The sequence below is a fragment of the Syngnathus leptorhynchus genome, chromosome 4 (genome assembly GCF_054491065.1).
Source record: "Syngnathus leptorhynchus isolate UIUO chromosome 4, UIUO_Slep, whole genome shotgun sequence".
NCBI lineage: Eukaryota > Metazoa > Chordata > Actinopteri > Syngnathiformes > Syngnathidae > Syngnathus > Syngnathus leptorhynchus.
In genome coordinates this window covers 13,814,680-13,840,513 of record NC_141198.1, presented here as the reverse complement: position 1 = coordinate 13,840,513, position 25,834 = coordinate 13,814,680, and the positions used below count along the sequence as shown (strand labels likewise).

Genomic DNA, 25,834 nt, shown 5'->3' with positions numbered 1-25,834 from the left:
TCAACACTTATTTATTTATTCTTTTTTTTTTTTTTTTACCTCGTGTAGTGTACCTGTTGAAGTGTCCATGAGGTGTACGTAATCACACCCGCCCTCAGCCCCACTTTCTGATTGGCTGTTTGATCTGTGACGTCACTTGGACACTCTATTAGGTACACCGCCATTTTCAGCCGTTCCTAATAACAGGCCACTTCATTAGGGAAAAATCATGGTCAAAATTTAAATGAAAGTGAAAAGTGCCACACCCGCCCTCACCCCCACTTTCTGATTGGCTGTTTGATCTGTGACGTCACTCGGACACTCTATTAGGTACACCACCATTTTCAGGCGTTCCTAATAACAGGCCACTTCATTAGGGAAAAATCATGGTCAAAATTTAAATGAAAGTGAAAAGTGCCACACCCAAACAACCCCCCACTTTCTGATTGGCTGGTTGATCTGTGACGTCACTCGGACACTCTATTAGGTACACCACCATTTTCAGGCGTTCCTAATAACAGGCCACTTCATTAGGGAAAAATCATGGTCAAAATTTAAATGAAAGTGAAAAGTGCCACACCCAAACAACCCCCCACTTTCTGATTGGCTGGTTGATCTGTGACGTCACTCGGACACTCTATTAGGTACACCACCATTTTCAGGCGTTCCTAATAACAGGCCACTTCATTAGGGAAAAATCATGGTCAAAATTTAAATGAAAGTGAAAAGTGCCACACCCAAACAACCCCCCACTTTCTGATTGGCTGGTTGATCTGTGACGTCACTCGGACACTCTATTAGGTACACCACCATTTTCAGGCGTTCCTAATAACAGGCCACTTCATTAGGGAAAAATCATGGTCAAACCTTAAATGAAAGTGAAAAGTGCCACACCCGCCCTCACCCCCACTTTCTGATTGGCTGTTTGATCAGTGACGTCACTTGGACACTCTATTAGGTACACTGCCATTTTCAGCCGTTCCTAATAACAGGCCACTTCATTAGGGAAAAATCATGGTCAAAGCTTAAATGAAAGTGAAAAGTGCCACACCCGCCCTCACCCCCACTTTCTGATTGGCTGTTTGATCCGTGACGTCACTCGGACACTCTATTAGGTACACCGCCATTTTCAGGTGTTCCTAATAACTGGCCACTTCATTAGGGAAAAATCATGGTCAAAATTTAAATGAAAGTGAAAAGTGCCACACCCAAACAACCCCCCACTTTCTGATTGGCTGGTTGATCTGTGACGTCACTCGGACACTCTATTAGGTACACCACCATTTTCAGGCGTTCCTAATAACAGGCCACTTCATTAGGGAAAAATCATGGTCAAAATTTAAATGAAAGTGAAAAGTGCCACACCCAAACAACCCCCCACTTTCTGATTGGCTGGTTGATCTGTGACGTCACTCGGACACTCTATTAGGTACACCACCATTTTCAGGCGTTCCTAATAACAGGCCACTTCATTAGGGAAAAATCATGGTCAAAATTTAAATGAAAGTGAAAAGTGCCACACCCAAACAACCCCCCACTTTCTGATTGGCTGGTTGATCTGTGACGTCACTCGGACACTCTATTAGGTACACCACCATTTTCAGGCGTTCCTAATAACAGGCCACTTCATTAGGGAAAAATCATGGTCAAAATTTAAATGAAAGTGAAAAGTGCCACACCCAAACAACCCCCCACTTTCTGATTGGCTGGTTGATCTGTGACGTCACTCGGACACTCTATTAGGTACACCACCATTTTCAGGCGTTCCTAATAACAGGCCACTTCATTAGGGAAAAATCATGGTCAAAATTTAAATGAAAGTGAAAAGTGCCACACCCAAACAACCCCCCACTTTCTGATTGGCTGGTTGATCTGTGACGTCACTCGGACACTCTATTAGGTACACCACCATTTTCAGGCGTTCCTAATAACAGGCCACTTCATTAGGGAAAAATCATGGTCAAAATTTAAATGAAAGTGAAAAGTGCCACACCCAAACAACCCCCCACTTTCTGATTGGCTGGTTGATCTGTGACGTCACTCGGACACTCTATTAGGTACACCACCATTTTCAGGCGTTCCTAATAACAGGCCACTTCATTAGGGAAAAATCATGGTCAAAATTTAAATGAAAGTGAAAAGTGCCACACCCAAACAACCCCCCACTTTCTGATTGGCTGGTTGATCTGTGACGTCACTCGGACACTCTATTAGGTACACCACCATTTTCAGGCGTTCCTAATAACAGGCCACTTCATTAGGGAAAAATCATGGTCAAACCTTAAATGAAAGTGAAAAGTGCCACACCCGCCCTCACCCCCACTTTCTGATTGGCTGTTTGATCAGTGACGTCACTTGGACACTCTATTAGGTACACTGCCATTTTCAGCCGTTCCTAATAACAGGCCACTTCATTAGGGAAAAATCATGGTCAAAGCTTAAATGAAAGTGAAAAGTGCCACACCCGCCCTCACCCCCACTTTCTGATTGGCTGTTTGATCCGTGACGTCACTCGGACACTCTATTAGGTACACCGCCATTTTCAGGTGTTCCTAATAACTGGCCACTTCATTAGGGAAAAATCATGGTCAAAGCTTAAATGAAAGTGAAAAGTGCCACACCCAAACAACCCCCCACTTTCTGATTGGCTGTTTGATCTGTGACGTCACTTGGACACTCTATTAGGTACACTGCCATTTTCAGGTGTTCCTAATAACAGGCCACTTCATTAGGGAAAAATCATGGTCAAAGCTTAAATGAAAGTGAAAAGTGCCACACCCAAACAACCCCCCACTTTCTGATTGGCTGTTTGATCTGTGACGTCACTCGGACACTCTATTAGGTACACCGCCATTTTCAGGCGTTCCTAATCACAGGCCACTTCATTAGGGAAAAATCATGGTCAATATACTGAATGTGTTTGTGTTTGAATAAAAGGTGGGAAAAAAAAATCTGTTATGCCGACATTTGTTATTTTGGGGGACACCAACGCACTGTCTGATTTTTATGGTTTAATTGGCGAATATAAAAACAAGGAATAAAACACCATACAAGTTTTAACATAAATGTTTATTTAAAACAAAAACAAAAAATTATATAATAATAATAATAATAATAATAATATTAAAAGTAAAATTCAAACCAGCAATCCAATGTAAAATTGCAGTAGATATATAGGATAACAATGTTTAGGCGTATATATGCATACACGTTATTTAAAAACTACTATGTTATAAAATCAAGATTACCCAAAGAGAAGCATAATTTCCCCGTTGTTGCATAACGGCGCATCTCTTCATGCAATAAAGTTCGCCGTCAGCTTGGAGAAAACGCGCATAAAAGAAATGGTGTTTCAGTGAGTGGTTCTTTCTTTCCTTGGCAAATTGTAAATCTACATTCTGGTTTACATAGTTCACGCCAGGAGACGCAACACGTTCACTAACTGATCCGTTGATGCACGGGAAGGTAGTTCAGCCATTAACTCGTTCGCGAACGGGAAGTCAGGATTCGTTCCCTCACTGATCCGTTCTCGCGATGAACTGCAAATGCTAGTCACTCACTCACTGACTCGTTCACTCACAGATCCGTTCAGTTGGTGAACGGGAAATGCAATTCACGACAAATCATATGAACTGAAAAAAAAGAACGAATCACTTTAGGAAGTGAATCACTTTAGGAAGTGATTCGTTCACTCTCGTTCAAAGAAAAAATATCCGTTCTTTTGAACGAATCGTTCACTCACGAGCCAACACTAATGGCCACAGAAAGAGAGAAGCCGATTATTGTTTTATTATATATAATATTTTGTTGAGGGGGGTTGTGTAGTTGTATTGTTTGATGTACATGTTCCCATGGGACGTTGTAATTTAGAGAAAAACGTGTGCGTTGCCGTTGTCGACATTACCGTGTGTTTACTTGATTGTTTTTTGTCAGGTGTATTGCTTAGTTGTGTGTGTTATTGAAGTAAAAAAACAACAACGGATCAGTGTGTGTGGGGACGATTCGTTGAACAATTCGTTTGAACGAATCTTTTGAGTGAACTGATTCTAAAGATTCAGTGTGTGTCTATGTCTCAGAGAAATGCCAAGCATGTGGGCCTGTTTGAATTATGCTTTTTGCTTTGGAACTTTCTTGTTTGAGGAAGTTAACCTACAAGGAAAGGTTGTTCAAATTCTAAAAATGAGAATATGCGCAAGAGAAAATGCATGGATTATGAGCAACCTAACCTTCACATTTGGAGACTTGCAAAAAAAAAAAAAAAATCCAACATGTAAGGCATGTTGATTTATTTTCCTGCATCAGCGAGTGAAAAATGCAGACTGATACAGTAGTAACAAACACGCAAACGTGAAAACAGGACTTTTACATTACAAACAGCATCCATGATTGGCGCCCCCAGCCACCATTTAACATTTGCCACTTCAAATGGCAAAGCGCAGTACAAAAAAACATAACAGGCTCATTTAGGACCTAGTGAGGTCCATGAAAATAAACGTGTACCCCCTGACAGCTAGACACGCAGGCAGACCATAATAATCCAGAGAAGCAGAGGTCAGACATGCACAACATGCAGCTGTTGTGTACATGCATCATATGAGCAATACACAAAACACGTTTGGATTATTCAAATGCTACATTTTGTTTTTTTTAACATTCAAACATTTTTTTTCCCTTCACAATAAACAGATTTCTTGTCACACAAGAGCCTGGCCCTGTAATGCCGGAGAGCGATAGAGACGTGAGACAGTCAAATGAATATTCACAGCATAACAATTGAAAATATTTTCCAATTCCTGGGGAGATATTGTATCCCTGAAAAAAAGAGAAACAATCAAATATGTGTGATAACAGCGTCGTAACATCACTCAAGCAAAGCTACATCTCAGAGTGCAAAAAATTCAAAATGCTGAACAGCTGCAAAAGCTTTGGGACAATAGAGCTCTTTACAACACTAGAGGGCGCTATTGTTTTATCAGTTGTGGCATGAACATGCAGACAATACGACACGAGTCCTTTTCATCAAATGTGAATTGACGGGAGTTGCGCATGAGAAGGCCACTTGTTTTTTTTCTTCTTACTATTCTATCATTTATTTTTCAAAATGAATGCTAACTGGCTAGCTATAGGTACCTATTAAATCATCAATTTGATCAAAATATCAGATTTTCTATGTTGAGTGAAATCATATTTTAATGTTTCTAAAAATATATTCAAAATATTTTAATGTAATTGCTGAAAATATGGAAACAACGTAGGACTTAATTGTGGTGATAATAGTGTTAATCAATAACCATTTCCGTTTTCTAGATTTATTTTTCTAGATTTATTATTATTATTATTATTATTACTATTATTCTCTTACATGGCACCCAATGAAGCACTCCCTATTTTATAAGAATTTGAGCGCCTTCTTGGTATCCATGGTTATCTGGTGCAATTAGGATCCATCCATCCATCCATCCATCCATCCATCCATCCAAGGGCTGCAAACGTGCTGGAGCCTATTCCAGCTGACTTCGGGCAGAAGGCGGGGGACAACCCGAACCGATTGCGAGCCCACAAAGACAAACAATCGTTTGCACAAACACTTACGTACGGGCAATTTGGAGCGGTCAATCGGTACTGAATATGAAGCGACTTTTGAACTTAAAACCCGAACGACAACGTGGTCTCTGGCATAGACAAGTTCAACACCCCATGCACGCCATAATCAGCTCCCAAGGATGCATAAGTGCTAATTGGTTAGAATCAGAGACGAAGCTGAAAGCCAGACATTTATGTCCCAAGCCAAAATCATGCAGAAGAAAGCATTTTAAGGGGCGGGGCTCTTGCAAAAGGACGAGGCTCAACACAACACAGACGACAACACGGAGACGCTAGCTAAGGTATCTCGCTGCCACGCCCTCTCCGTATGCTACATTTCTTTCGATCCAGTCCCTCCTTCCGAGCGGGAACGCGCTGAGGAACGGTGAACGTGGGCCCGGCAAGACACGGCACACCGTTTCGTCAAAACCCTCAATTTCCCTCATGCGGTCCTCGGACCAGTCGCATTTTGCTTGTAGATTCAAGACCTTTCCCAGGCTTCTTCTTCATTTGATCACTTGAGATCACATGGGATGTGGACCTCAGCAAAGAGTGGGGTGGGAGGGGGTCAGGTTTGGCAGGCTCTCAATGACTGCTATCCATCAGGCAGGAAGCCGAGGCTCAATCTTCAGCGAAAGGTCATAGAGAGTATCTTCATCCATGATCAGCGTTTTATCCAGGAGGTACTGGGTCACCTGCACGGCAACGATAATGCCCATTCTTGTATCCACATAGATATTTGGAATATGTGTTGATAGATTATTTCTGTGTTGTAGCTCAGTGGTCTAACCCTAACCCTAGCACCAACCCTAGCCCCAACCCTAGCCCCAACCCTAACCCTAGCCCCAACCCTAACCCCAGCCCTCACCCTAGTCCTAACCCTAACCCCAGCTCTAACCCTAGCCCTAACCCTAACTCCAACCCTAACACTAGCTCTAATCCTAACCCTAACTCCAGCCCTAACCCCCAACCCTAGCTCTGGGGTGAAAGTCCAGAGCACTAACCACTACACTATTGAACCCACACCTGTATTGCATGGAAGGTATGTATATGGTTTCATGGAGCAGCTCACAAGCACAGTATAGATCAGTGGTCCCCAACCACCTGATAACCGATGATGATGATGAAGATGAGTTGAGAGTCATTTACCTTCACCTGATGCTCTATCCTGTAGGGCGTCTGCTGGAACTGTCGGATCTCTCTGATGATGTGCGAAATCTGTAAAAAAATAAAATAAAAATCAAACCAGTACATCACAATGCACTTTGGGACTTGTAGTAAGTACAGTACCATTCTCATTTTGGAAAAGTTAACAAGTCCCTCTTCTGTAAAGTTGGGCGTTCCCTCCTCAATGAAGGCCAAGTCCGTCAGGTACATTCCCAAGTAGGGCACACATGGAGGGTTGCAACTGAGGTGACAAAGAGAAAGTGGGAAGGAAGCCGTGTAATGCTGAGAAACATTTGAGACGAGGGCTCACTTTTTCAAAGTCTCTCTCAGATTTTTAAACCTTCCCTCCGAGGACACCGTTTTTTGCAGCTTATCCATCAGCGCTTTTGTCTGTGCAGCAGCAGAACATGGGGTCAGTCACGACACACAAGACGGAAAATACATTTGTCAAGTGCCTATCCTTGCGAGGTACGCGCCCCGTAACAAGGTAGCGAGGGCAAGTGATGTCATCAGCCACCACAGATAAAATTTACAGGTGGTAATGTCAAGCCCCGATTGGAGGCCCCGATTGGCTCGCTACATTTTCTCTGCAATTCTAATCACAGCCAATCTACCACCAGGGGGGGACATTTGTACACAAAACAATTCGATAATCCTTGCAAAGGTTAATATTTATCAAGCCAAGCGCCCCTCGGGCTGAGCGGCGTGACGAGACACCTGCTTGCTGATTTTAGCCCAGGTCTTTTTCAGACGATAGATGGCGCTGCGGTTGAGCGCCGACGTGATCTCCAGCACGCCGTTGTAGTTGTTGAGGCAGCGGCAGATGTCGGCCACTGCCACCCACTTCTCTATTGAGCTGGCTCTGGAGCCCACGTCCGTGTGGGTCATGATCTGCGATGCCACCAGGTTGCTCATCTGAGAACACCAGCATAAAAAATGGATGCAGCATGTTAGAGCAAGGAAAGATCATTTCAGCCCATTCCGTTCTTTAATCTGGCCCACTGTTCATTTATATTGTTAGGAGTCCTGCAATATTTGTTGCATTAACTCAGCCAAATTTAGATTATTTTTGTCTCAGTTTTATTTATTTTTATTCAAATTCCACACGTAATACTCAACTGTTAATATTCCACTTTTTTTCTTCACGTTATTGAAAAAAAATCCATAATTCATTCAAACTCTAAGACAACTTTTAAGTTTAATCTCATCATGACAACTTTAAATTTAAACTCATCATTTTAATCTCATTATGATGACTTTTAATCGCATCATGATGATTTTAAATCGTCATGACGACTTTAAATCTTGTCTCCCCCGCCCCCCCCCCTCGCTGGGTGACACTAATACGCCATTGTAATAAAAGATTTTGAACGACACCCACATCATTGAAGTGTTGACTTGTTTTCATGATGTATGGGGTCCTCTCTGTCTTATCAAACTTCATCCAGCCTTGGCCAAGGAACTCTCTAAGGGAGGGAGAATGAAAATTAAAATCTAATGTGTAGCAAAGACAGCTTTTAAAATGCAATATAAGAAGAAAAGGACTGACTCGTATGGGATGCTCCTGAAGACGATGTGATCCAGCAGCGTGATCTGCTCGGCCAGCTCCATAGCAGAGAGAGACTCGAAGCACTCCGCTTTGGGACAGTCGGCCTGAACACACACATAAATACAAACACGTGTGACTTTGCACAAACAGTTTACAGACAAGTAACAAATAAATAAAGAGTAGTTCATGTGTGTGTGTGTGTGTGTACACAGCAGATTGTTGATCAAATTAAAAAAAGCACCAATTTTTTTTTTTACATGCATTTAAATAATGTCATCTGTCTACATTTCTATAAAGTGCATGTGTTTTTTTGTAAAAATATCAAAAAATATTTGGGGGGGGGGGGGGGTTGGAACAGATTAATGGCTCATTGTACTACAGCTAATAACACAATTGATGATGAAGAGCAGTTTTTATGGTCATTGTCTGGAGGACATGGTACCGTGCAGACAAATTTTCGGTCCTGGAGTTCGTGTGTGTGTGTGTGTGTGTGTGTGTGTAAGTGTGTGTGCGTGCATGTGTGCGGGCACTCGTCGGCCATTACTCCGCGAGGACAACTGAAGGTCCCGTTGTTCTGGGAGTGGCGCTATAGAGTAACCAGGGAAATTAAAGTTGTACTTGTGCACACGACGAGCGTCAATATTTAAGTACATCGGGGAGGCCCCTTCCATAAAAGAAAGAGCAGACATAAAACACACATTTTCAAAACAAAATGATGAGTTGCTTGGTTCCACGGGGATAGAATAATTGATGTTTGCCACTAACTGTAACAATTGAATGAGTGCAGAATGGCATTATACCTAATGTTTTGACCAAAGAGTGTTTATGCGTGTGTCTGAGTGCGTGTTTTGTCACCATCTGCAAAATGTCTTCTATCCTCAGCTGGGCGTCTTCATGCTCATCTTGAGAGAGGGCACTAAGGGGGAACAAACAAACTGCTTGGTAAGAAGGGAAAAAGACAACTTTATTGACACGTACTGCTGCACTGAATTAATAATGCTCTGTTTTGATTGACACTGTCAGCTGAATATTAATTATACAACATATGACAAAGGCAAGGCATCATACAGAATATTTTATCTCCATGTGTTGTTAATAAAACAACAGGCAGAATGTGTGTGCTGTATACCTGAGTATGTTGGCAGTGGCTTTCCTCTCCTGAGGCAAAAGGTCCGGGTCTCGGAGGACTTCCTCCAGGAGGCAGATGACTGACATCTTCAGTTCTCCGTTCATTTCAAAGTCCTCATTGCACAAACACAACAACAAAAGGATTAACTCAAACCGGGCAAATGGTGTGTAAGTGTGAAGAAGTTGAAAAAATGACAGTGAATACGTATGTTTATCTCTGGCATTTGTAGTCCCCGCTGCTGACTGTCCCGATTTTTGGTTATTTATATTTTGTGACCAAAAGGTGACTACATTTTAGAGCGGCTAAAAGCCGGTCTAAGTGTTGGCGCAGGTTGTGTAATGCGATATACGTGGATTTGATCAAGGCGAAGGGAGACGGATTCTGAATTCCGTGACGCGTGTCGTATGTCATATTTCATTTGCAAATATTACAACAGCATGGGCCAATTCCTCTTGAATCAGTGCAGAATTCAATTCATTGGGAAAAAAACACAAATAAAAACCAATGACAGTGATCACTTTACAAATATATGTAATACCACCACTCTGACCCACAGCTGTGGGTGGTGGTGTTTTTTTTTTTTTTTTTTTTTTTTTTAACCAATTTAATTCATTTTCTGTCCCTTAAACATTTTGAATCCACCTCATGGTCAACTAATGTCTTCTATCATCTCCCCTTTGCGATTGATTATCAGTCACCAACGTGAAATTGTTCACCTCAGCTAACCTTCTACTCTTCCCAAAGCCTTTCACTTGTTTCTTCTTCCCCATCACGCATTCCCAAAGGTCCCCTCTAACAAGCTCCTTTGCCCTTTCTGTTTGTTTGTGTGTGTGTGTAAAAGGAGGGCTAACATAGTGTTTAATATGATTGAAGAGAAGTCATATGGCGGATCAATGGAGTTGAACTTGGTCCACGCCTCCGCAGACAAGCGCCGTTCATTAGAGGAACCGCTGACCCAACTGACTGTACAACAACGGTTGCGAGGTGGCTGCAAGCGTGTCAGGATGAGAGATGAATGCAGCAGCACTAACTATACTGCGACTTTAATGAAGTGATGCTATCCCAACACACACACACACTTACCTGAGAATGTTTGGAGACCCAGTGCCGCAGCACGTTTAGAACTCTGTTGGTTGCAGCCCGCCGGATGATAAACTCTTTGTCACAAGTTCTTTCGGAGTTGTTGAACACTAGAACAGAGAAGATCTTCATTATCGTCGTCATCATCATAATTACAGGGCAGTATGTATTTTTATTTTTTCCTATCTTTCTTGATTGGGCTGATGCCATTGGTGTGTACCTGGTGGCGTGCCGTGCCCCGCCGCGGCTGTGGCAATGGCAAAAGCTGAGGCAGGAGAAACTGCGCAGCGAGAGTTCTCCCCCGACTGGGCTGCAGGAAAATCGAAACCATGACAGTAGGTGAAGAAAACACGATAGTGCTGTTAGTCATGTACGTCATGTAGTTGAAAGGCCCGACATTTTAATTTTGTAGTTTTTTGGAATGGAAATATGGTTCATTTTTTGTTTTGTCTGTTTGATTTGAACTTTGTTCAGCTTTTGAGAATCATGTTTTTGCACCATGTAAACTCTTACCTCCCGGTGGCCTGAAGCGGAGATGTCGCGGTGTGGACGGCGAGCGACACGGGGACATGTCTCCGGCTTCGCTGCTTTGAGGAGACTCGGGAATGATTTTCTCTAGTGACACTGACTCCAAGACAGCTAGAACAGATAGTGGATCTACATGTTTGTTTGTTTGTTTTTCGACCATACCTATTTCAACTAGCCTAAGTCACCTTAAGACTCTTTTTTGGCATTTTTGTTCGGCAATCGGCCGTGTCAATTATATCTCATATAAGCCCGGTCCTAATTAGGCAGACTTGAATCATGATAAGTGATGAACCAAACACGCACACGTAGAAGATGCACCGCGTGTGAGGCTCAGAGGTTTCTGTTAGTGGGCTTAAGACACAAATAAAAGGAGCTAATGATGTCACACCAACCGCCTTTCCTCTTTTTGATTAACGAGCCAATGATGGAATTTGGAGAGGGCCGTTGGTACAGCCAGAGCAAGGCCAACCCATCCGACTCGCTGATCAAAAATAGCACAATTATGTTGGATCGCTGACCTCTGCGAATGCTCCGTCTCAGTTTGCCGCAAAAAGGGTCAATCCTGGGAACGTCGTCCCCCTCGGCGCACTGGCTCGGACTCTGCTCGGGAGACGAGGGAACGGGAGGCACTTGGTCTTGCGGTGGAGAGGTGGAGGAAGGAAGAGGAGGAGGGGGAGAAGAGGCGGTCGGCGTCGGGGTCTGGGGGGTGTGAGCCGACGTGGGGCTGCCGGCGGCCGATGGTGAGGTGTTGCAATTCAGCCCTGAGAGAGGACCGCTTAGGTCCAGCCCGCCCACCCTGCCGCTGACGGGCGAGTGCAGGGAGAGCTTTCGGGCGGGCACGGGCGAGGAAGTGCGGGAGGAGATGGAGAGAGGAGGGGGAGAGGAGAACTTGCGGCAGAGACGAGGAGATTTGTCATTTATGTGCTCGCCGCTCCTGTTGTTTTGGTTGGTGGCAAAGAACAACTCCAGGGACCTACAAAGGGAACATGGAGACCTCTCTTAGAAAAACTGGAAGACAAGCAGTCAATGAGACACCTTGTATTCTTTGCATCCAAGGCTCATTCATCTGAACAGAGGTTGACAATTCAGTAGTGCCTTGTATCTCTTGATGTTGTGATGCTATAACCTTTCAGTGCAGCAGTGCTCGTAAACAAACTTGGTTTATTTTACTTTTTTTTTTTTTTTTGCTATGTCAGCCAGTTTGACACAATTGGAGAACAATGTGGCACAAATGTATTTTTAGAAAATTAAGATGAATGAGAAATGTAGGGGTCTAGCGCAATTTCTGGTTAATTATTATTCAAATGATTAATATATTATAATTAAATCCTGGTGAAAGTCTTTTCACTAATGTATTTCTGATGATTTATTATATCGCTCATTGCTTTAAATTACAATTAAAAAAATTGTTTTAGTTTTGTTCCTTATACTGTGCCAATAGTTTTTTTTTTGGAGTCACCAAACTTTTGTCCATATGCTGCTTACACAGTCCATTCGAATACTTTGTAATTCAGATGAATTTTGCCTTCTGTTTTCAACCAGCACTTTTCCTTTCTGAAAAGACTTTTTTTTCTTGGTCTTCAATTTCTTCACGTCTTCAAAAAGCATCCACTACACAACCGCTATCATCTTAGGACTGAACCGTCTTTGGAAAAAAACTCGACAATAAATCAAAACAATTGCACTCTGCCCTAATCAAAGCATCGTGAACAACAAGCAGAAATTGCATAGCGAGATTGAAAACGGGAAAATGAAAGGAAAAGAAGGTTATTGCAGGCAGCAAGGGAGGGAACTTGTCAATCGCTACAGATGCAAGGATGTGAGAACAGAACATGCCGCACTCAGCATAAATCCTTCTCCAGTGTCCGTTCATCCAAAAGACGGACGGCATTAGCGAGCCATGCATCAGGTGGGCAAGACTAAAAGAAAAGCGGAGAAGGTAGGACAGACCAGACAAAAGACAAAGAAGTGGAGCTGGTTACTTGGACGGATCCATGGCTATCTTCTTGATCTTCAGACTGTAGTCGGGACAGATGGATGAGATGGACAGACGGTCAAATGAGTGGTACTGCGCCCTGCAGTTTGGACGCGGCACGGTGGAGGACAAGGACACGTCAGTTCCATGAAGGGAGGGGGGGGGGGGGTTGGCAAAATGAGCACTCTTGTTGTTGTCTTTCAATTGCCAACACGGGAAAGCACATAAAACGCTGGTCTGATGAGCTCATTTGGAAGAAATGCACGGACGTGGACAGCGTGCGGATCCATCTTTCCGCAATCATACGTGACTAAAATAATATCATACACGCTAGTGAATCACCTACATTCGCAATAGTTACGTTATTTTGGCTCGAAATGACTGGATTAATCGATCGGTGTGTTTCTGGGCGTGTGCGGCGGCGGCGGCGGGTGACCTGATGGGAATGGAAGAGAAGGGCTTCTTGTAGATGTCGGCCAGTTTGTCCACGACCACGCTGGCCGCCGTGAAGATCCTGTACGTGTGCAGGAAGGTGTTGAGGAAATCGATGGAGAGGAAGCGCAGGTCGGTCAGCCTCTCCAGCAGACGCTCCACGCTGGCGTAGCGGATCTGCGGGACCTTGCAGGAGTTGAGCGTCTTGCTGAAGCAAATGTCAACATCATCTTTATGGAGACGCACATCGGATCTGATGAGGTACACACGTACACACACACAACACAAGCGTGGGTGACTGCTGCTGCAAAGCATGAGAAGAAATGAATTCCAATTGGATTTCAATTCAAACGTATACACTGAAACCTCTAAAGCTCACGTCGGAATGTGAGCGAAATGTCAGATTTGGCTGTTGAACTGAATTGCAACGCAAGTCTATTCAAATGATTTTAATAACTTGCATTAGTATATGTTAAAAATGACACCGTATTATTCACATATTTTTAATACTTGTAAGACATTGAAATGTATTTCTTGGTTTAAACGTAGTTGACTTATTTTTCATTTGCATGGCAACTGATAACATGAAGCACCTTGTAACTTTGTTTTCGAAGCCGCAACACAAAGAGTGGTTCGAATGAAAGTCAATCTCTTTTTTTTATGTTTTAATAGTAATAGCAGTTTTTCACACATTACTAAAATCATTGCCTGTCCGGTTAAAACTAATTAAAAAATTTATTTGATGACGTTTGAGCCCTAGAACAGTTTAGTTCTCATTCCATTATTTCCAACATCCCAAATCCATCGTGTTCGACCTTGGAGGTTCCACTGTATTGCAAAGAAAGAACGAAAAGCATATCAGATCATAGTTCTGAAACCAAAATAACCAAGAAAAGAAGCATAATAAAAAAATGTAAAAAAAATTGTGGGTCAGAATCAACACGATTAAAACATCACCATCCACGTGTGCTTGATGTTTTGCAACATGCGCATAAAAAAAATGGCCGCCTCTTCTTCACACACTTACTTGATCATGTGAGGCACTGTGACTTTGGAGTTCTCCTCAAAGACGCTGGTCATCAGACCATTGCAGCGAATGTTATCGATACACTGAAGTGGGACAAAACAAATTAGTCCATATAAAACACTTTTTGAGAATAAATGTTCAGGCCGAGCTTGTGTGTGTTTGTGAAAGGCGCAGAGCTGAAGTCACCTCCAGGGAGCTGCACCACGTCGGTGTTTACGTATCACTATGCCTCCACAAAGCCCAGCGGGGACTTGGTTCTTATTATTCTGTGTGTGTGTGTGTCACCTGGCTAATATCGCTGGTCCACGCAGCCTTCTCCTGTCGCGAGGGGGCCAGCAAAACCACGGTGAACGAAGCCGCATCAGCCGGCTCCACCACCAGCTTGAAGTCGAGCTGACCGAACACCTGACCTCCAGCTTTAGCTGAAGACGCACGCAAGTGGCATTCACTGGTTTTGTACATGAGGCACTTTTTCACTTCCTGATCTGCTAAAATCAAAAATGTCAATCCGCGTTTCTACATCCTCGTGATAAATCAATTTAATGTACGGTTAATGTCAAAAGATCTTAACCTGGTCTTTAAAAGAGAGCCGCTGATATTTAAAGAGGACTCACTGGGCTGACATTCAATTAACCTCCCCTAATGGCAAGCGAGAACTTCAATGGGCGCGGGAAACTTACAGTCTTCATCGCCAGCGTCCGGCTCCTCGATGAGAGTGCAGTCGATGAGGGATAAGACGCCGCCTTGCTGCGAGCAAAAAGTGAGGTCAAGCGAGCGCAAATGGAAAAAAGTGGTTGAAGAAAGTAGAGCTGGCATCACCTTGAGGAGGTGCAATTTCCCGCCGGAGCTGCGCGTGCACACGAGGAAGTGTTTTGTGAAGAGGAAGCACTGCCTCTCGCCTTCCTTCTTCAGAGAGAGCGAGCCCAGTCGTACTTTGCTAAGCTTGCCTCGCTCCACCGACGGCAGCTGGATGAGGGAGCCTGAAGAGAGCGCCGTTGGTTCAAGACTCTTACCTCAAATTGACAAGTGTGTGTAGCCACTGGCGGCCATTTTAACAGGGGCGACTTTGCCATCAAAAAGCAATTCATGTACATACTTGACCGCCATGTTAGCAGGGGCATGTATCGACATTAGCTCTTCGATGTGAGCGGCTGCACACCATTATTGTCCTTATTGAATAAGGTATGTTTAGATAAAAAAAAAGTATTAAGCTACAATAATTTGGTATTTATCACATTGCATATTTTTAGGCTATGAAGAAGGTACAAAAAAATAATTTTGTTCTGCATTGGGTGTCTTTAGGCCAAAACTATCTCAATGCATTGAATCAAGGTTTCATTTTAACCCTTATTCTTCTCCTTATTGGAGGAGACGCTTCCTTGAAGGTGCAGATGTTATATTTGGGGGCAAGTGTCAGTTAGCCAGCTGACTAGAGTGTCATCTATGGAGGTCAGATGGGGCAAGATGTTATAACATGGTCTGCCGTCGAACCCTTGTTATCGAAATGACAAAGACTCACCCTGCCTGACGAACGTTTGGCTGGTGTCCAGCAAGATGTCACAACCTTCCACGATCATCCTCTCGATGGCTAGATTCTTACGAATATTCTCGGTGTCGCTCACCTCGTCGTGCATGACTCTGACCACACACACACGCGCGCACACACACACACACACACAATTGTCTGTGTTAAGAAGAAAGGAAACGATAGTATAAATATTCACATGAAAAAGAAAATCTTTACCTGGACAGTTCCTCTAGTTTGGACTTGGCAAACTCGAGGCTCTTGCGCTCCACATGCTCGTGAGGCGTGTGAGCCAATAACTCATGCAGGGTGATGATGTAGCGAGGAATCTTAGACAAGAGAGAAGATACCATAATTTAGAACTTTATTTTCTAGTTAAGACCGAGCCTACGGGTGAATCTCAAAGAAAATATTGTTGAAAAGTTAATGAATTGACAGGAATTTTCCTCACCAGATGAATGAAGAATTCTAAAAATAGCAGAATATTTAGGATAGGATCGTTTTCGTCCAGGAGTTCTCATGAAACCACGCGATGTGTGTGTGTGTGTGTGTGTGTGTGTGCGTGTGTGTGTGTGTGTGTGTGTGTGTGTGTGTGTGTGTGTGTGTGCCAACCTGGAACATGGGGTAAGTGAGAAAGGTCTCCAGCATCCTCCCCTCGCAGGCGGCGTTGGACTCGTACTGTTTGAGCAGCTTGTCGAAATCTCTGTTCTGCTTACAGTTAGCCAGAACCTGCAAGCTGTACTGATGGTTCCTCACAAACTCCTGATAGATGTTCAGCATGGGCAGCAGGATGTCAAAAAGGTCAGCTGGAAAGGACATCCACAATCAGCTTGACAATGAGATAAATGATTAGGAATTCAATCTGTATATGATAATAAACATAAAAAAATAATTCTAACGTATCATTTATTCCTATATCATATTGAATTAGAAGACTATTTATTTTATTATTATATTTGCTCCGTGTAAGCATAGATATTTATAAATGCACTGACTGTATTATTTTAGACTATATCTTAATTACAATGACTCACTCTCCCCTGCTCCCCTGCTCCCCTGACCATCCATCCATCCATCCATCCATCCATCCATCCATCCATCCATCCATCCATCCATCCATCCATCCATCCATCCATCCATCCATCCATCATTTCATCCATCCATCCATCCATCCATCCATCCATCCATCCATCCATCCATCCATCCATCCATCCATCCATCCATCCATCAATCCATCCGTCAACGTACCTACCTATTTGACAATGCTGTACACAGGAGAGTACAAATTCATTTGGCCTACGATTTTCTCTTGCAGGTCATGGAGGTAGGTGTGAACCAAAGTTATCATGTCAGTTACATCATTTCTAAAGTGGTTAAGCACTTGTTTCAAACAAGACCAGTGAGTCATTGGACTCAAATATACAACCAGGATTTAAACATTGACTTGATCGTCGGGTTTTAGGATTGAAATATCCTCTGATGGATCAGTTCGTCAATCAACACTGAATCCATAAAAATAGCCAACTATAAATTTGAAACGTAAACAAAGGTGCTCAAGTGAGTGGGGAGGGTGCGACTCATACCGTGACCCCATTAGTCAAGCCCCCAAAAAAATCTGGTGCGTGTGTGTGTGTGTGTGTGTGTGTGTGTGTGTGTGCGTGTGTGTGTGAAGTGAAGCAGCTGCTTACCTAGCACCAGAGTGGGCCAGTTGGCGATTCTGGCCTTCAAGCCTTGGTGGAAAATCTCATGTAAGAACATGATGGTCTCACTGTGAAGCAACACAGGGCTCACTTTTGTCAGCTCGTTGGGCATAATCGACACGTCTGCCGCTAGATTAGAAGGTAAATCTGTGTGCACCTGTTGAGGAATATGCTGCTGACGTCGTCGTGCCTGATGGGGGGCTTCTTGGAGCTGGCGGCCATTCTCAGAGGTCTGAGGAAGCAGTTGACCAGGATGTAGAGCTGATGGACGTACCTGCCGTCAAACAAATTCCAGCAGCATTATTTCAACCACGCGGACCATTAAAAAGGATCATTTTGGGAAACACAGGACAATTTCAGGAAATCCGGCGAGTGCATTTCATTTAGCACAATGGCGCACTAAAATGATTTGAGCGTCCAGACACCTACTCTGTCTCTGCTTCCACCATGTTAAAGACAATCTGGTTCCGCTTCCTCATGCTCTCAGCGTGAGGAGAGCAGATGTAGTCCTGCACGATGAGCTTCCACTTCCTGCGACAGAGCCAGCCTCGCATGAAGCTCTGCACCTGAAATTCAGACAAGCACGCGTGACGTGCAGCAGCTCCAATGATGAAGACGCTTGGCAGTAGAAAACACTTACCTTCTTAATCTTTTTGATGTCTGGATCTTCTGTTTCATGGTTGACGTGGTAAGGCCTCATACGCTCCTTGGTTTTGTTCAGAGCAATAATCTGCAAACAGCACAACACATCATTCATAAAATGCGCTACACATATTGTTGATATTGTACATGATACAAAATCATTTACTGATAGTGTAGTTCAAAGCAAAAAAATCTTTTGTCTCAGAAAATTATATTTCTGGCAGCAAAGGCTTTTAAAGACCTATTCTGACTGCAGCAGTTCTTTTATGAGCATTCAGCATTTAAAAGCGGGACATTTCCTGGCGGAGGGCAAGAAAATCACCGCCCATCTTTCCAGATTGAGACAAAAGGAACACATTTCGTCTGGTAATTGTAAATAATTCCTTTTTCACCTCAAGCAGAGCTGCTAAAAGCTTTTTTTTTTTTTTTCTTCGGGGCGGCAGCTGCTTCCGTGTGTAACATTAGTTGTTTTGCCTTTCAGCTTTTGTGCTTGAAAATAAACTCGATAGACCAAAAACCTGACACACTGGCTGGAGCAGCAACATTATGTAAATGCTTGCAAAGAGGAGGCTGCCAACTGTTGATACTTACAGTGGCTAGCTGTTTTAATTATTCATAAACGCACACACACACACGAGCAAGAGTGCGTTTTTAATGAGACGAATCACCGGCTGCGCACTGGCTCTCAAATGATAATGTTTTTTCACGTGCGGCCCCATTACGCAAGCAGATGTTCGCTAATAATAATAAGAAAGCCCTCTGTTAGCATTTTGATGATCTGCAGGACTTCACATGTAAAATACAAAACATGGTGGTGGAGATGTGATTTATGGAGATGATAGCTGCTGGTCCCCTTTGGGGCCAATTGCTGCTTAGCCCACAACTTGCATGTTCGCCAAGCAGCAGCAGCAGCAGCAGCAGCAGCAGCAGCAGCAGCACATTGACGGCCATTCTACATAGCGCACGCACTCACGCTGGGGAGGGAATATTGGTGCAATGGGGAGTTGGATAAGTAAGAATCTGTGGTGACATTTCATTCGAGGAAAGGTAGGCATATTCAGGGCTTTGATACGATTGGTGACAAGGAACTATGTGGAAGTGAGAGGGAGGAGGTTCATTTAGAGAGGGCATAGCCTGGTCTAATATGATAATAGTGCTTTGCTGCCATCTTGTGGCGTCTATACACAACTACATTTATATTAGATATATTTGTGTGTGTAGGGGGGTCTTTCCTATCCTTCCTCTGTTGTGTTTAACAGTGCCAAGGAAACAGCAAGAGGCTGTTGTTTTCACAAATTCTGCTCGGCAGCCGTTTTATCACAATTGTTTTCTTATTCTACAATCCAGTCATGACAATGCCGCCACACGCTCATTAACTGTTCACTTGAGAAATAATCATCACTATGGATCCTTCTTGTACTACAAACCAATAATTACCCGTGGTTGGGTGTTTACTTGACGTTGGGTGTTCACTTGAGCAGAATCAATCAAGATTTACAGCGGTGCAAAGGTCATCAATGCCTGAATGAGTGTGTCTGTCTCTGTGTATGTGTGTGTGTGTGTTAGATAAGTAGAACAGTTGCTCGTCGGCCGCTTGGAAGAACGCGATGGCTCATCTTTATTTTCCTCCTACACTGGGAGCATCGATCAATCCCTCCACGCAAACACACATGCACGCCTCCAACCTCAAGTCACATGGAGTATATATTGTAGAGGTAAACACGTGCCATTACATGGCAATTAGAGTCTAATGTAAAAGATAGTAGAACATACATTGATGAGTGTGATACAGTATAATATGATTTGTTGTCAATGTACTCAATGTCGATCATAACATTATCATTATTGCCTTGGTAATGTTTGAAACGGTTCTTGTATGAGAGCTCAATGAATTTCACAGGTGTACCTAATAAAGTGTCTCTCGTGCGTGTTAGTCGATACCTCGGCTTTCAGCCTCTCAATCTCGGTGTCCTGGTCCTCCAGTTGTGTGCGCAGCTGATTGGCTGCCACTTTCTCCGTCTCCACGATCTGGACTAGGTGTATGTACTTCTGCATAAGCACCTCTCGCTCGATGATGATGTCTGAATAACTGAAAGGGAAGAAATGTCAGCTTGAGGAGCAATATGATTGGATCAATGATTGCAAGAATGTGGAGATGAAATGTAGAATGAGCCAGTTGCCGTGTCGTTGTCTACCTGGCCTGCTGAATGGCCTCCACCCATTGGTCACACTCCACTTCCTCCTCGGTTCGCAGCTCCAGAGGCTTCTGTCCGTCGTGGCCGAACACCACCAGGAAGTAGTGCTGTAGGTGCAAATGAGAGAACTTCCGATTTGTCAAACATGACGCTGGAAAATGTATTCCTTCATGGAGCTGTTTCATACGTACATACAAATAAAGCTGCCATTTTTTTTGTTTTTGTATTCTGGTCTTCAAATGTATACTGCAGACACACGCCAACACAGGCACTCACCTAGAGAGCGGAATACAGAGTCACACTGTGTGAAGCTTTTATTCAAATGGCCATGTCCCGGGGCACTGGGTTAGCACAAGAGCTGCTATTCTTAGCCAAGCAAAAACACACACAAGACTTTGAGCGCCGAGTGGACTTTTGCTCTGCTCCCTTCCCGTCCATTCTCTTTGCATTTCACCTCTCATCCCACTCTAGCTCTTCTCCAAATCCACTCCGGCGCCTCCCCGCCCGCCCCCCTCCCGGCATCTCCTCATGCTTTCATCCCTTTGTGTCTCAGTGAGGATTCAGTGAAGCGAGCAGAGTCCAGAAGAGGCGGAGACATTTGCCCCCGAGGAAAACGGACGTGCTTCGGTGCTATCGAGATGGGCTGGAGTCACTGAGGTTATTGGGACAAAAACAGTAGCATCTCCTTTCTCATATCCAGATCTTTATTATTATTATTATTATTATTATTATTTTAAAACCACCTGTCACTTCGATTCACTGACTGCCAGGACATTAATACATCAACGCTAATCTGTACTGTCACAGATCCCAAACACATCCAAAGACAGAGTGAAGAAAGAGCTGTTACGTAATATTTCTTGAGCACGTGGATGTTTTGAAATTGTGTCTAACAGGGGAGCGTCTCCATGGCAACGCCACATCGGAGTCTTCCGCCTGGGTTTTGTACTTATGTGATGCCTCTTTGTGTTTTGGGAGTTTTCTTCATTACACATTACAAGTTCGGGAACAAAGATGGAAGAGAAGTTGCTGTGTTACTACAAAGCGGAGGGAAATGATGTAAACATTGGGACAGTCAATGAACATGAAACATGGAAAATTGAGATTTTCTGTGTGGAACGCCTAGTTTCTATACATTTTGACTCTCATTAGCTACACATTCTTTAAATACGACACATGTACAGGCAGCTCCCTCCGAAAGAGTATTCGGGCGCTTTCTCACTCTCACACACACACACAAATCTTCCCATCCCAACACAGTCATTTCGGAATCACTCACATGCTCACTCTCCCTTCAAATCGTCTCCAATGTACCCTCCTAATCCCCGAGGGCTTTCAGCGCACTGTAAGAAATTCCATTTAGACGTGTAAAGACGCAGGGCGAACGCTTCTAGAAACAATGAAGCACTCGGAACACAATTTGAATTCTTCCGCTTGCTCACCTGAATTCTCATCTCAAGGTAATGAGGGACCTATTAGGTGAAACTGAAATCTTTCTTGCGAGAATGCTTCGTGGTTAAAATTCATGACCTCAAAGACACTATGAATGAAACCATGCGTGCCTTTCTGGCTATGTGGCATTTATGATTTGGCTAAAAAAATGACTCCATAAAGTATATCTGATAGCCATGGGCTATTAAAGGGTTAAACCAGCGCGAGGAACAATACAAGTCATTTGTAAGAACGTTTAGACTCGATGAGTGGGATCACTGTTGCTGTCCCCACCCACCAGTCTTGTGGCTCCCACTCCCATTCTTCCTTTCTTATTCTCATTATCCCCCTGTCTTGTCTCTTCTACCCCTGCTGGACTCCCACAGGGCCAACAAGTTGACTTTTTCCATACTGTCTTAAACATGCTGCAGCAACAAAACAGGGACGAAAAGCAACTGGAGGATGTTTGGACTACTGAGAGCAACAAAGTTCACATCAAGACATAAGCATTAGGAGGCAAATTTGTTCCACTCTTGCTGAGAGTCACAAGAGAATGGAATTGCAATGATAATTGGCGAGGGTTTAAAAGCTTTCAGAGAAGAGGACGTAACAATAGGAACACCAGTAGCATATGTAGTATGGATCCATTTTCTATACAGCATGTCTTTATTAAGTTCGCATCCATCCGTCCCTCCGTCCGTCCATCCACAACCAGACAAGCACATAAAGTCAATACGGTATATTTGAGCAAATATATCGTAACGAAGCCCTTCTGTTTCCTCTCAATAAATGTTTTATGGAGCATTTTCCCACATCTGAATCACATCAGTATGACTCCTGCAATGTTCGTCCATGGCTTCCAGGAAGCTTGAGGGCATCCAACCTGCCAGTCACAAAATAGAGGATTTCCCTCTTACGACGTGTCGAGATAAACAGTAAATCTGCTTTACTATGTTTGTTTCGTCTTCTTGGGGGCTTATTAGCTCAGCACAGACGCTTGACGATTTTAACAGTCACTAGAATATACGACACGAAGACCCCGTACCACCTCTCATCCGTGTGTGACGGCCATAGCAATAACATCATGGCACTTGACTGTATAAAAGCTCATTCCCTTTTAGATGCCTGAAGATTGCATGCACAACTGATATTGAAAATATATGATTTTCACGATATAAAAACATCTGCCATAGGGGATGGGAGCTAGTAATCCCGCCTTCATGCACTCCTGAAAGGAGTCTTCTGGGATGCTGTATCACCATTTTGATGTCATCTGCCTTTTCAAAGTGGGTGCCCTTGATGACCCTTTCAAACTAAGGAAAGAGGCAAAGACAATCACATGGCCAAGGAACTGTCAGATGCTCCAGGCATTGTAAGCAGGCACGTTGTCGTTATCCCGTCTTGCACTAAATAGACCGAAAATAGCAGAATCCTTTTGTAGAACTGCTGATTTGGAAATGTACCGGAACAGTAGCCCAGTTACAACATCGGCACGACAACATGGGAGTGTCATCCAAACTTCTCAAGTTCAAAATAAACAATCTAAAATAAAAACCATTTTAAAAAAGGTGCGATCAACAATCAATACATGAAGATGGTGCGCTTCTCTACGTATGCCGAGCCAAACTATGCAGTGTTCAAATAGCAGCGGCGGCGTCGCTGTGGAAACCATTCAGACCAGTGTGAATGCACTCCAAATGATTTGAAGGGTTTGTATCTTTGTGCGAGTACGGCGCGCAACGAGGAAAGGCAGCAGGCTTCGTGCGCTTGGACTGCGGCTCACTGTGGGGGTGTGATACACTGCAGGTTACTTCACTGCTTCACTTTAATGTGCACACACACACACACATACGATGCAAATCCCTTAAAGTTGACTATCAGCAATAGCTGGGGGAAGAAAAAAAAAATGTAATGAGTTGATTTTGCTCCTGAGTGCATGGCTATGCTTGTAAAATATCCGTGGCAGAACACAGGCTTGCAGCTTAGGGCAGATTGAAAATAACCCTAATTAAGCATCACAGCTGTAGTGCGAGAGTGAGACAGGCCAGAGGGAGAAAGACAGCCGAGAAACATCACAACGCAAGCGCCACATCCAAGTGCAGTCAGAGTAACAGCAGATCTCATTGAACAGGTTAAATGGAAAAGGCCTTGAGGTAAATTGCTAAATTGGCAATGGGAGTTTTAATTTAAAAAAAAAAAAGCCTCTTCCAATTAACAAGCACAATATTTCATACACTCGCGCAATCTACGACATCAGGAATAGTAAAATTTTGCTCACTTCGTACTGACCATGGAACACAACTTGCATCTTATCGAGTGATTTTTTTTTTCTTCTACAAAAACAGTACTTGTACATCATACAATGGCTATCAATGATTACTCAATGATGAAAACAATTATTATTTTATTAGTCGTCGATGAATCTTGTCAACTCTACATTTGAAGTTTCACGTTGACTTCACGAGGGATTGTTGATGCTCAGGATGTGACCCCATAGGCCTTTGACCAAGATGGAACGTGCTAAATAGAAACGCCGCAAAGGATGAAACGCAATATATTGACGGAACACCGTGCATATTTATTTTCTTAACCTAGAACAACTTGTTGCCGCCTCGCTCTCCCACCGTGTGCTTTGTGGAATTGAGGGGTGACAATGAGGCACTCGCTTCACCTTGACCGGTCCAATAATTAGCACATTCAAAGTCCACATCACGTCGCCCACTGTATCTCTACTGCAGCATGGAGAGGAAAGTCAATGCATTGCGCAACTCATTCCTTTCCTGGAGGAGGATCTCCTGCAGGGAGGAGGCACTGAGACACTGCAGAGATGTTCCAACTGTGTTGCTGAAACTGGCGCAACCAGTATTTTATTTTTTCATGCAACTTTACACGGGCATAATGATGCAGAGCTTAATGCAATGACATGCGAAAGCAACATCTTTAAAAAATAAGATGCTACCAAATGATGTAGCGTATCATCATACAAAGCATTCTAACTTGTTCCTAATGATTTGACTTGCATAAAGTAACCAAAAACATTCAAAAGATACATACTGATAAATACCACAATACACATACTGGAAGCTTTTTCCCGTATCTTGATTACTCCACATCAGTCAAAACATTAGAAACAACTCTAAGAATGACGCAGTACAAAACTACAACCACAAGATGATAACATATTTTAGGTGACCTTCACGTCAAAATATTAGAACCACCCCAGTTAGACTGAAAAAGAAAAGTATTATTATGTTGAATACGGGGATGTATTTGCTGTCATTTAACAATTTGGGGGTACCTAATATTGTGGCATTTTAAAATAGTAACTTGAATGGAGTTGTTAGGAAGAACTCCATTCCATTTTGATTTAAGGAGGCACTTTTCAGATTTTGCACACGTAAAGATTGAAAAATGTTTTCATGACGATTAACGTGAGATTTGGCCAACTTTGACTGTAAGAACAGTTTGCACAAGTTCCATCCTTTTATAGGTTATATACTAATGATAGTAATAGTTCAGTGTTTGAGTCATGTTGTGATAACATTTCCCACCTGTTTCTCAAGGGCTTCTTTCCCCGTGGTGGACATTTTGGGTGCGGGTGCGCGCTCGCAGGTGCAGCCTTCCAACAGGTAAATCCCAGCGGGGCGCGCGCTCTGCTCGTTGTCGAAGTAGAAGAGAACATTCTGGTAAAGGGCGAAGAACTTGTCATGCCAACGGCTGTTCTCAGCAGTCTTCTTGCTCAGGAAGCCGCGTTTGGTGCCCTCTTTACGCGCCACAGCCGACAAGAAGAGCGCGTGGCCCTCGTTGTAACGCACGCTTTTCTGCATCCTAAACGCAGCTCGTTTCTTCTTTTACTTCTTCTTTATCTTCACAGTCAACGCTCGGCCATCTC

General features: G+C 43.5%; 1 protein-coding gene across 3 annotated transcripts; it reads right to left on the bottom strand.

Moving 5' to 3' along the window:
* Window positions 1-4,339: 4,339 nt before the first annotated feature.
* Window positions 4,340-25,769, bottom strand: LOC147058248 (ras-specific guanine nucleotide-releasing factor 2). 3 transcript variants are annotated; one of them, XM_085910075.1, is made up of 31 exons: window positions 25,528-25,769; window positions 24,742-24,753; window positions 20,996-21,023; window positions 20,512-20,624; window positions 20,258-20,405; window positions 18,315-18,404; window positions 18,104-18,240; window positions 17,832-17,948; window positions 17,663-17,742; window positions 16,587-16,780; window positions 16,194-16,303; window positions 15,969-16,087; window positions 15,269-15,429; window positions 15,130-15,196; window positions 14,735-14,871; window positions 14,450-14,532; window positions 13,427-13,675; window positions 12,998-13,090; window positions 11,534-11,988; window positions 11,001-11,126; window positions 10,708-10,797; window positions 10,491-10,597; window positions 9,408-9,520; window positions 9,092-9,194; window positions 8,279-8,382; window positions 8,111-8,195; window positions 7,447-7,644; window positions 7,040-7,119; window positions 6,853-6,970; window positions 6,712-6,780; window positions 4,340-6,257 (listed from the first exon to the last, which is right to left on the bottom strand). In XM_085910075.1, exons 1-31 carry the CDS (start codon window positions 25,767-25,769, stop codon window positions 6,165-6,167), a joined length of 3,921 nt encoding a protein of 1,306 aa, XP_085766201.1. In that variant the 3' UTR covers window positions 4,340-6,164. The 3 variants fall into 3 exon arrangements, with proteins under 3 accessions (XP_085766201.1, XP_085766200.1, XP_085766202.1); XM_085910074.1 differs by lacking the exons at window positions 20,996-21,023; window positions 24,742-24,753 and having other exon boundaries at window positions 9,134-9,240; window positions 9,388-9,520; window positions 20,512-20,639; window positions 25,494-25,769; XM_085910076.1 differs by lacking the exons at window positions 20,996-21,023; window positions 24,742-24,753 and having other exon boundaries at window positions 9,134-9,194; window positions 20,512-20,618; window positions 25,494-25,769.
* Between the last annotated feature and the right edge of the window lie 65 nt (window positions 25,770-25,834).